This window comes from Diabrotica virgifera, chromosome 3, assembly GCF_917563875.1.
Source record: "Diabrotica virgifera virgifera chromosome 3, PGI_DIABVI_V3a".
Classification (NCBI taxonomy): domain Eukaryota; kingdom Metazoa; phylum Arthropoda; class Insecta; order Coleoptera; family Chrysomelidae; genus Diabrotica; species Diabrotica virgifera.
Genome location: NC_065445.1, coordinates 19,316,409 through 19,328,786, shown reverse-complemented (window position 1 = coordinate 19,328,786; position 12,378 = coordinate 19,316,409). Strand labels below are relative to the sequence as shown.

The 12,378-nt window shown below is 33.6% G+C and overlaps 1 protein-coding gene and 1 pseudogene across 1 annotated transcript; both read right to left on the bottom strand.

Moving 5' to 3' along the window:
- The window catches only part of LOC114328414 (tubulin alpha-8 chain-like), an 82,307-nt pseudogene extending 72,976 nt beyond the window's left edge, over positions 1 to 9,331 (bottom strand).
- Positions 9,332 to 9,386: 55 nt separating this feature from the next.
- LOC126881743 (uncharacterized) lies at positions 9,387 to 10,697 on the bottom strand. The gene has a single exon (XM_050646214.1). It carries the CDS (start codon positions 10,695 to 10,697, stop codon positions 9,387 to 9,389), a length of 1,311 nt encoding a protein of 436 aa, XP_050502171.1.
- Positions 10,698 to 12,378: the final 1,681 nt, after the last annotated feature.

Genomic DNA, 12,378 nt, shown 5'->3' with positions numbered 1-12,378 from the left:
CGCCGATATTGTCCAAGAAATTAAATCACCGCGACTAAAATGGGCAGGCCACGAGAACAGACTTCATAACGAGAGACTTGTAAGACTGGTATGGGAGGAGATTCCTACAGGCAAAAGACCACTCGGACGTCCCAGAATGCGATGAAGAGATAACGTCCACGTAGATCTTCGGAAAATGAACATTCCAATTGACCCTAGGTTAAAGGAAGACCGAACAAGTTGGAAAAAAGTTGTACAGTCATCCAAGACTCATCCAGGGTTGTAGCGTTACGTGATTATGAATAACGACAGATGTGTTCGTATATTGTGATGATCCAGCGAACGATATGCTTAGTATAACTTCTCACACACCACATTATTTGGTCGAGGGGTGGTATTTATGGTGTGGGGTGGTATTCTTTGACCGCATGCACGGACCTAGTGATCATACAAAATGGAACTGTTACAGCTGAACGGCACATATTGGAGATCCTGAAGCATCATGTAGTATCATTCGCTCCTTACGTCGATGAAAATGTCTTACTAATACAAGATAATTCCAGACCTCATATTGCACAGATAGTCATAAATTGCCTAGAAGAGGTAGAAATTAACATTACGGGAAGGTCAACACGTAGCCCGGTCCTAAATCCAATCGAAAATCTCTGGGATGTCCTTGGTAGGCGATTGAGAGCGGCATTGATCCAACCAAAGTACTTACAGGAAGTGGAAAAGAGGCTGCTCCAGATTTGGACAGAGCAAAACTAAAAGGAAATACGGCAATTAATTTTAAATATGGGCCGACGATGTAAGGCAAAAACACTCGCTATTAAGACTTTTGTCATATTTTAGTTTACTTTTCTTATCATTATTTTTCTTAGAATGTTCTGTTTTGTTTTTCTTTCTGTTGTACTTCAACCAAAATGATGGTTGAGAGATTGTTATAATTAGGTAGATACTAATAAAAAACAATATGAAAAAAAAAATTTAAGAAACGCTTTTATTTAGTTATGAGTGACTAAAAGTTAAAATATAAAAAAAATCAACTAAAAAGCAAAAAATAAAAAAAATCAAACTCGAGATTATTCGAAAAAAACGTTCGTTAAAAAAATGGAAAAAATCGTTTATTCGATGGAGACGCGCCCCACGCTTTTCTTTAACGAATGTGTTAGATTTTTTCATTTTTTTAACGAACGTTTTTTTCGAATAATCTCGAGTTTGATTTTTTTTATTTTTTGCTTTTTAGTTGATTTTTTTTATACTTTAACTTTTAGTCACTCATAACTAAATAAAAGCGTTTCTTAAAAAAATTTTTTTTCATATTGTTTTATTTTTTACTTTTTAATCTTACACTTTTAAAACATTAAAATATATCGTCATGTTTAAAAAAAGGATGTCAGGTACATGACAGATACCTTTTTTGCATTTATTTTAACTTTTGATACATACATTGTACATTTTCTGTAATTTCTTCATACATTTCTTAAATCAAAATCATTATTTACGACTGTTACAGTTTTCGCAGTACTTCCATCTCTTGTAATACTGTACTATTGCACGGTGTAGATGCTGTTAATTTCTCGCAATGCAGTTCTTCGATGTTCAAGCCGTCTAAAGGTACGTATCCATACAAGGGTAAACCAGGCTCGGTGTAGTAGCTCCACTTAGTGGATACGTCGGTGATCGCCGCTTGGCGCGTACACTCTTCGTTCCAACCGGTTTGCGGTTTATACGTAAGGGAGCGCATGCTGTATCCATTTGAGCAGCTACACCGAGCAGGGTTCACCCTTGTATGGACACGTACCTTAATAATCGCACTCGGCTTAATAGTCCAGTAAATGAACGGGAAATACTGCGATACCGTGTAATTTTCAGGGGCAACTCCGAATTGCATGAAAATTTGGATTTAGATTCTACTTACCCTCCACTTCAAAGTTGAAATTGTGCCCTTGGTTGCTTTTACTTGGGGGGTGACAGTCACCCCTTCTAGGGGGTGAAAAAAAACATACGTTCAAAATAAGACCGGAAATGGATAAATTGGCTGATTTTAAGCATTTTTTGTTCTATAATGTTTTTTACGTAAGTCAATACTTTTCGAGTTATCTGCGATTAAAAATGTGTATTTTTCGACAAAAAAAACTACGTTTTCAGACGGTTTTTCGCAAATAACTCAAAAAGTAAATATTTAATCGAAAAAGATATCCTTAGCAAAAGTGTAGCTTATAAAAAACCGAAAAAAATGGTGTATCAGTAAAGTCTATCAATCAAGTAAAAACAAAGTTGTAGCTCATGAAATTACGTTCTTTTTCGTCTAATTCCAAATCGAATATTTCAAGGTGAAATCACCGAAAAATTAAGCACTTTTCGAGAAAAACCCTTTCGAACTTTTTTAAAGTGTTTATAGAATGCTTTATTTTAATTGTTTACAAAAGTTTCTAGCATTAAAAATAAGCGAGTTACGCTCAAAATAAAGTTGGCCCTCTTTTTTTTGTAAACAAATCATGAAAATCTCCCCGTGTTTAGCTCCCCAAATGAAATTAATCGCTACCGCTTTACAAACAATTTACTTACTTATCTATTTTTTATATGATCTGTCAGTTTCGCTGGTTTAAAGGGCTTATTTTTGAAAGGGTTATGTTGAAAAAGCTTGAACGGGTCACTATAATCACGAGTGTATGAAAATTTTGAACAGCCATATCTTAACCAATTCTTGTCTCACGGAAAAACAAAATAAAACTATCATATTTATAATAGCAAAACCTACATTTCTTTACTCTTTAAGATTTTTCTTATCACTAATACTTTCTCAGGTATTTTGAAAAAAGTAAATTTTTCAAAAATTTTTAGAAAAATTTATTTTACCATAAAACCAATTTTTTTCAAAAATATGCACTTTAAACAAATCAAATTTATAGATCATATAAACAATACACATGCAGTTAAAATAAATGGTAAAGCGTTAACGATTAATTTTATTTAGGGTGATAAATAGAGGGAGGTTTTCACGATTTTTTTACCAAAAAAAGGGGCCAACTTTTTTTTTCAATGTAACTCGGTTATTTTTTTGTGCTAGAAACTTTTGTAAAAAACAAATGTAAAGCTTTTTTTAGATGATTTAAAATTGTTAATAAGCTTTTCCCGAAAAGTGCTTAATTTTTCGGTGATTTCGCGTTGAATTATTTTATTTGGAATTAGACGAATAAGAACGTATTTACCATGAGCTACAACTTTGCTTTTACTCAATTTATAGAATTTACTGATACAACATTTTTTTCGTTTTTTTATAAGCTACAGTTTCGATAGGAACATTTTTTTCGATAAAATATTTACTTTTTGAGTTATCTGCGAAAAACCGTCTGAAAACGCGAATAACTCGAAAAGTATTGACTTACGTAAAAAACTTTATAGAACTAAAGTTGCTTATAATCTGTCAGTTTATCCATTTCCGGGCTTATTTTAGACACGCGTTTTTCACCCCGCGAGAAGGGGTGCCTGTCACCCCTCAGGTAAAAGCAACCAACGGCACAAATTCAACTTTGAAGTGGAGGGTAAGTAGAACCTAAATCCAAATTTTCATGCAATTCGGAGTTGCCCCTGAAATTTACACTCCAAAACGGTCATTTATTGGGCTATAATGAAACGTAAGCTTTGCAGGCTCAATGCAGGCTTTTAAGCCTGTCCTTACGCAAACACTTTCGGGCCCAAGTTCACGACAGCGCAGCGTAGTCAATAGTCGAACCTTGCGTTTTATGGACAGTCGAAGCCCATGACAATACTAAGGGCAGCATTCGTCCCTCTGCGGTGCCATAACTTTTTTTCGCTGAAAACTGGATAGAAATCGGACAGAAACTGGATAAATTTGAAACTTTATTGTTTATACATGAAGCATAACGTAAACAAATAACATAAAAAGTTTGAAATTACGTATAGTTCATATAATTAGCTACAATCTGTAAAAGTTTCAAGTTTCTACATTGTAAAAAACAAGAGAATTTAAGCCTTCTCCATTAAAATCGTTTTTTTTTTATTTGAACAATTCATAAACATAAAAAAAAATTTTGATCAACTATTCCTGTATTGTTCCTGCGAATCCATACGTCTGCAAAATTTCATTAATTTCCATTGAAGAAAAGGCAGTCAAATTAACGTCTAAAGATTTGACTCAAACGATAAAAATATAAAATATATCCTATGAGGAATTTGATCTATTGTTTGAAACTCTTAATTTTTCAAACAGATCCCCAAAAACAAAACGAGAAACCCCGTTACTGAGCGAATGCATTGCCGTCATAGGAAATTACCTTCGACATGGAGAGGTATTCGAAGACAAAATGAAAATGTCGACGGTTATTGTGAAAACGTCGCCAGTTTCCGGTTCTTTCTTTAAAACAGAATTCTACGGGGATAACGATAAAGAAAACGAAATAATAAAAAAGTTTTGTAACTCCATTCTTTTCTTTATTGAATACCATTAGATAAAGCCAAAGAATTAGGTTCTCGTTTTTGGTTAAAATTCAAATTGAATTTTTCAAGTATCATAAAGGAAAACGAGGGTTGATTTGACCTACATATGGATTGGTTTTAACAAAATGATTTTTTTCTACGATATTTTTGTTCTATTAATAGCTATCTCAAATAAATTGATATTTTTAAAGAAATATCCACCTTATATACAAATATATAATATTTATAATGTCTTATCATTCATATACAATATAATGTTTATGTTAAACATTTGGTTTTGTTTATCAACTAAAAATAAAATGGAACGTTGGTACCTACCTATTCTGTTACCAAGAACTACTATGGTCTGATCAGTAACCTCCTTTGAAATTAAAACCACGCTTTTCCAGAATATTCTTATATTATGTTATTTGATATATCTATAGAGCGTCTTACTTTAAGAACGGAATGTTGCTTAGATAGGGCAATGTATTTCTTATGGACGATAGAAGCGCGCCGATGCCACGCCGTACTGATTAGAATGATTCTCCAACTACTTTATATCATCCGAATAAGATTCTGGAAGCTCTGCAAAACAGATGTTTATTCAGTCATTCGTCGTTTCGTTCGAGCTTATGTCTTTATTATTTACAAGCCATCTCTTCAGATTTGGGAATACATAATAATCAGAGAGGTCCAAATCAGGAGAATAAGCTGAATGAGAAACTAATTCAAAGCCCAACTCACGAACTTTTGACATTGTAATAGCTTTTGTGAGCCGGAGCATTGTCTCGGAGAAACAACCCTTTTTTTATATATGGGGCCATTTCTCACTGGTTTAGTTTGTCCAATATTGCATAATAATATTGGTTATTGATAGCTTGTAACGGAACGTTACTTAATGGAAATATTTTTATTAAAATCATTAATAATTTAATCGTTATAAAATGCTACTTTTCTATCTGGCAACATCGCCAACGCCGCATATTAGTTCCACGAGTAGCCACTGCCGCAAGTACCAAGGGTCGGGTATCATTCACAACTGTCACTGGAATGGGTAATACAGAAATCGTCACGCGCAGGTCGCCAAATGAATAAGTACCAAGTTGGATATGACCCTATTCATATACACCCAATTTGCATACATATTAAGAAAAATAAATATATGGAAGAATTGAAGAATATATTTTAGAAAATGAGTTAATGATGTCATGCTATTATATCGCTAAAAAGTATGGACCATGTATGTAATACTTTTATGTTAATAATAATTTGATGGATAATAATTTTGTATTATAAATGGAAAGAAAAAGAGAAGAAGACTTGAGCTACCTACCTACCTCTTTTTTCCTTGTCTAAGACCTACACCCTACACCTACCTAACCTATTAATTACAATGATTTGATTATGCTGTATATAAAGTAGTTTTTGAAGAAAGAAGTATATTTCTAAAGCCACAACTTCTACCAGACCAGCAGATCATAGATAAAACATTCATTGAAGTTGTTACACCAATGGACAATTTTTACAATCTTGACCCTTTTTAAATTGTTGAAATTTACAGATTTCAAAGTAGAAGGCAAGCTGGGGGAGAATCAGCGCAATAATTTTTCTAGGATTAGAGAAGACAGCAATGAATTGCAATTTTTAAGCACATCTAAAATCTACCATAAAGAACCAATTTGCCTTGGAATTGCATTCCAAAAGAATACATGCAAGACTTTTTGAAACCAGGAATCTAGACATGGATCCAGCAGTGGACATTGTCAGTAGTTTGGAAACTTTTGAAAAGGACAGTTATCAATTAAATTACAATAATTCAATTCCATTTTTACATTCCAAATTGTATTAAAAATTCTAAATAATCACAATACATATTTTAAATTTTTTATTATTATACTATAATATACATAGGTATTCTAAAGTTAGCGCAGTTTATCGAAATACAATTGCAATTTTCTATTTATGTGATTGAATGAAAAAAGATTAAATGGCTACTTTTTGTGGACGTACATTTTTAATCAAGCAACGATTTGTTCAAGAGAAAATGTTTTTAAAATTGCATAAACATTTAACATGTCAAATAAACCTGTTTTTTACCCAAAATTACTCATTTTGAATACCCCTACTCATCATAACACTCAACAAAACTTTAATAAAGCACATGTGTAAGCTTTCTAGAGTACAGATATTACCAAAGAATGAGTTTCTGACCTTATAGTTAGGTAAATATTACAAGTATATTGATGACAGTGAAAAAGTACAACATCAATTTATATACCTACAGTGATGAGCGCGCTAATAACCGGCAAAATAACGCAAAAGATGGAAAACACTACATTGCGAAACAAAAAGAGATGAAACTAGTGGAGGTGGAAATTATCGTTATAAACATATAAATTACTATTACATTACATAGTTTCCCACCTTTAGACTTATCAGAGGAGTATGACAACTATCACTGTGACAATAGAATTTTATAAAATATTCCTGTCACAGATGTCTACAGGTGGGAATCTATGTAATATAATGTTAATTATATGGTGATGAGCACGCTAATAACCGGCAAAAGATGGAAAACATAATACATTACGAAACAAAAAGAGATGAAACTAGTGGAGGTGGAAATGATCGTTATAAACTTATAAAATAACATTACATTACATAGTTTCCCACCTTTAGTGGTCTGTGACAGGAGTATTTTACAAAATTCTTCTGTCACAGTGACAGTTGTCATACTCTTCTGATACATCTGTCTAAAGGTGGGAAACTATGTAATGTAATGTTAATTTATACTTTTATAACGATCATTTCCATCTCCACTAGGTTCATCTCTTTTTGTTTCGCAATGTAGGTTTTTTGTTTATTATGTTTTCCATCTTTTGTGCTATTTTGCCGGTTATTAGCATGCTCATCACTGTATACGTTTATAACAATAATTTTCACCTCCACTAGTTTCATCTCTTTTTGTTTCGCAATGTATTATGTTTTCCATCTTTTGCGCTATTCTGCCAGTTATTAGCGTGCTCATCACTATATATGTATATACAGTAAGAGCCACCATACTAGACACATGGGAAGGTACCTAAATGCCACGCTTATGGGCTAATCCGGTCCGTTCTCAGATGTGATTTTCAATTCTGTCATATTAATCTGACGTTCTAAACAAGTGAAGGTTCCAGGACTCTAATGGCTCAATGTTCCTATGTGTCTAGTATGTTGGCGCTGACTGTAAATATTATATATACATAAACTAGAAATTATCACAGCTGATTAGTTAATTAGCTGAAATGTTAGTAATGTTAGTAACAGCTGAAATGGAAGACTCAGTGTACTCTTTTCTACGATTCCAATATTTCGTTAACAGTCATTAACATCATAGGGACGCAGTTTGAGATTTTAGTCAACAATGTTATATATGTGAAAAAAAGCGGCATTAACGAAAAGAATTGCAGTGAATGTTATTAAAATACCACTAATTATTAAAATCTTTTAAAATTCGTCGCACAGAAAGGTTTCATTGATATAATTGTCTCTAAAACCTTTCTGTGCAACGAATTTTAAAATATTTTAATAATTAGTGGTATTTTGCATCGTTATATGTATTATAGGTAGTTATATTTTTCATTTTTAATAACATTCACTGCAATTCGTTTTGTTAATGCCGCTTTTTTGCACATATACCTATAACATCGTTGACTAAAATCTCAAACTGCGTCCCTAATGATGTTAACGACTCTTAACAACATATTGAAATCGTAGAAAAGAGTACACTGAGTCTTCCATTTAAGCTGTTACCCCAATAATTTGTAAATTGATATTATACACATATGTATATATTGTATATATATCTTGGAAAATTCCCTAAAAAAATACAAATATGTATTTAATAAAAGTGTAGGTACAAAATGTATTTAATGTATTTATTTAAAAAAATGAACATGAGTAAAACAAATATCATGATAGAATAAATATGAATATAAATAACGTAAATATTGAGGTTGTTGAAGAATATACATCTACCTGTGTCAAATAATCAAAGCTAATAAAGAGATCCAATTATAAACAATAACAATTGAAGTACAAAGAAAAATCAGATTGGCGTGGGCAGCGTTTGGAAAGTTACGATGGATACTAAAAAGCACAAATACACAAACCCATGTAGTTGATCATGTTCTGACGTATGGCTCAGAAACATGGACATTAACAAAGGTCAACATAAACAAAATAGAAATAACCCGGAGAAAAATGCAAAGATCCATGTTGTGAATAAAACTGCAAGGCAGAAAATCAAACACATGGATAAGAGAGAAAACAAAAGTAAAAAATGAAACTGAACATAAAACAGAGTTAAAATGGAGATTTGCGGGCCACAATGCGAGACAGGAAGATAAAAAGATGAAATGCTGAAATACAAAACTGGAGACCGTGGACAGGAAGAAGATAAAGACCTCAGATGCAATAGAGGGACGATATTGTAAAAGCTGCAGGAACTCACTGGAAAAGCACAGCCGAGGACAGACAGATTATGGAAAGATTTGGGGAAGGTCTATGTTTAAATCCGGGTTGACATTACTAGTGAATAACGAACGTAGCTCACGCTTACGTAATTTGCCCGTGCTATTGTTAGATATTTTATTATCTATTTTCAAACTCGAGCAGTACATTTGTATTGCTATGCAATGCATAAATAATACAAATGTACTGCTCGAGTTTGAAAATAGATAATAAAATATCTAACAATAGCACGCGCAAAATACGTAAGCGTAAGCCACGTTCGATCGTTATTCACTAATAATGTCAACCCGGCTTAAAGTTCAATAATAGAAAAGGGCTAAAGAAGATTAGGGACTTACACATTATAAGTAATATGTTGGCCACATTCTTCTAAGAATTGGCCCACATTCATATTATTATAATTTCTTAGTAAGTTTACTAATCTTCCATTTGCCCTCTGGTACCTATTAATCTTGTACCTCCTCTAGTCCTGCCTCGAGACGGCTACTAATCAAATCTTGCCTCAGCTGCTCTTTGATTAGCTTTTCTATCAATATGTATGGATTAGGATGGCGGCAACTGAACATGCTATTAAATGCATGGTGAAAGGATTCCGCTGAATTTGTTGTTCTTGGTAACCCTTCCAGAGTAATATTATTGCAATTCCACATGTCAATTGCATAATATGGATTTCTTGGCGGAAGTGTACGTCCAACCCAGGTTGTAATAAAGTAGTCGATAAAACTGTGACATCTTTCGTCTTCTCCAAAGCTATCAATTAACTCGGTCTCCAACAGTTCGAATACTTGAGAAACCTCTGCTGGTGGCACGAACGAAAGAGCACAAAATGATTTTATTAAGGTTTTAAAAAATTGTTCATCTCTGTAAAGTTGTGCTAAACCTAACTGCTGCACTTTACGCCATATTGCTTGACAAAAATGAAAGAAGCAACCGTGAACTCTAATATTGGGAACTAATCGTCTAAAAGTGTTAACAACTGCCATCTCAAAATCAATTACGATTGTATTAGGTCTTGCTCCAGGTCGAATGATATCGATTTTTTCGAAAATTTTAATCAAACTTCTCTCGTAACTGCGCTCATTTTTGTTTGGCAAAAATGCGTAGATGAATGGTAATGTTCTGTTGTGAAAGACCCCATGTATAATCCATAGTTGGTACCACAGATTCGGAGCACTTTTAAAAGTGCCATCGACAACCCATGTATCACATTGGATTAAACGAGTAACGTCTAAAGTACAACCAAATATAATTATACGATTTTGATCCTCTATTCCAGTATCACTCAAAATGAAATCCTGAGGTATGGATGTTTTGGTTCTTCTCAACTCATTAGGGATAATTAATTCCCTAAATGAGTGAGGCACTCGTGGAATTATCTCATTTCTTCGGCGTACTTTTCTCACCATCTTTTGCATCGATGTTAGTTGTGGCAAATTAACCTTCGTGTCATCCGATATCCCTTCTAGGGCAGTGTTCACAACATCCCTAGGTGTATCATGACTGGAACTAGCTGCCTCTCTTATCTTGTGTTGCACAGTCATGGGTCCTATTTTATGAGAAGGCCCATGATTGTGCACTCTTCTGATAATAACGTCTTCGCCATCGTTGCCATCACCGATAGTTATTGCAGAACCGCCACATGATTCGCCGCAGGTCCAATAAGTTACGCCATTAGGAGTACGCCTAACTCTATGGTAGAAGTACTCTTCGAAGATTAATTTTTTTTGGCCTCTCTTTGTCGATATGTACGTTGCCATTGCCACGATACAGGGATACAACTAAGACACTATAAGAACTGAACGCACTGACTTTACTCTAAAGACTACTTAATTAACAGCAAATGACCTGCCATAAAGAAGAATCACGTGATTTATCTTATGAAAGCAGACTGCACTTATATAGGCGGGGGCAAAATGAGCGTTTTTTCCTGCTGGTACCTATTACACAAAACCATAGAAAAATTAATTTTTTAAAGATACCTACACAAAATTATTAATGGTCATATTATAATACTTAAATTAATCATATTAGACTGTGCAAGAGATATGCCAGTAAAACAGAACAATAATAACAATAATGATATAATATCTAAGTTTTGCTTCTTACACCGATAGGGCATTGCGAAGATCAACGAAAATTTCTTAGAATTTATTAAGGTGACCAACTGTACTCATTTACTGAGTTTTGTACTCTTTTTTCGCAAACCGTACTCTGCAAATCCTGTACTCTGAAAGTACTCATTTGTATAATTTTATACTCATTGTGAACGGATAGAATGGATAGTGAACTTTAGAGCAGGGGTCACCAATTAGCGGACCGCGGTCCGCATCCGGACCGTGAGCTAGTTTTGTGCGGACCGTCAATAAATTCAGAATATACCTAGTGTTTGGCAATTTGACTATGTTTGGCTCAAATGAACTTTATTAAAAATCGGTAGAGATCAGGGCCTATTTTACCACTAGGCCCATGAGGCCCCTGCCTCGGGTCCGCATTTTATTGGGGCCCGAAAACATCACTAAAAGAAAAATTTTATTGAAAAAACAAAATAAATTTTCAAAATTATTTCATTTTACGAACAGGAAATGATAAATGATAACAAATTAGGTTAGAGTGATATTCATGAACCATAAGTCCATAAACCATTCTTAAACCATAAACCATCATAAAAATGCAATAAGAGTAGGTATAATAGATTGCAGATTGCCTTGTCGGCACCAATAACAATAAGCAAAATTTATACAACACTCCGAAGAATTACAGATACAAGAGCCAAGAGGTAGAATTAAAAAGAGTCATCGTCACGTATTGTCATATTTATTTAAAATGCACTTTTAAATTTAATATTTAGTTTATGTTTAATGCCGTTTTATTCAAAGATAAGGTATTGCTTGATTGTATGTATTAGTTTTCAGTCCTGTGCATTTTAAGTTCAACTAATATATTCATTAATCATCAGTCGTTTATTAAATTTCTGTAAACACTTATTTTTCTTATCTAAGTAATCGTTTCGTTATCATGAGTTACAATCATTTAAGTGTCAGTAAAAAACGAAAAAAGCAAAAAATTAAGAGAACAGAAACGGCAGGCACAAAAAGATGAAATATTATCTTATTTTACACCTCAAAACAGTGCGCAAAAAGGAAGTTCGTCCTCCCATTATGAACTTCTTCTTCTTGTTCTATGGCACTACAACCCAAATTGAGCCTTGGCCTTCTTTATTTTTTGCCTCCACACTTTTTTATCTGTGACTGCTCTTATCCATACACGGACTTCTAAAAATACTTGTGCATCGCTGGTTACTGTGTCTTCCCAGCACTTTCTAGGCTTTCCAACCGGTCTCTTTCCCTGCATCTGCATCCTAGCGTTCATTGCTTTTTTTGATATAGTTGATTCGCTAATAGACACAACTGTCTACACTACAATCACAATAAAAATGCA

Bases quoted from the DNA above. Each gene is read 5' to 3' on its own strand.
- LOC126881743 (XM_050646214.1), bottom strand. From the start codon at position 10,697: ATGGCAACGTACATATCGACAAAGAGAGGCCAAAAAAAATTAATCTTC.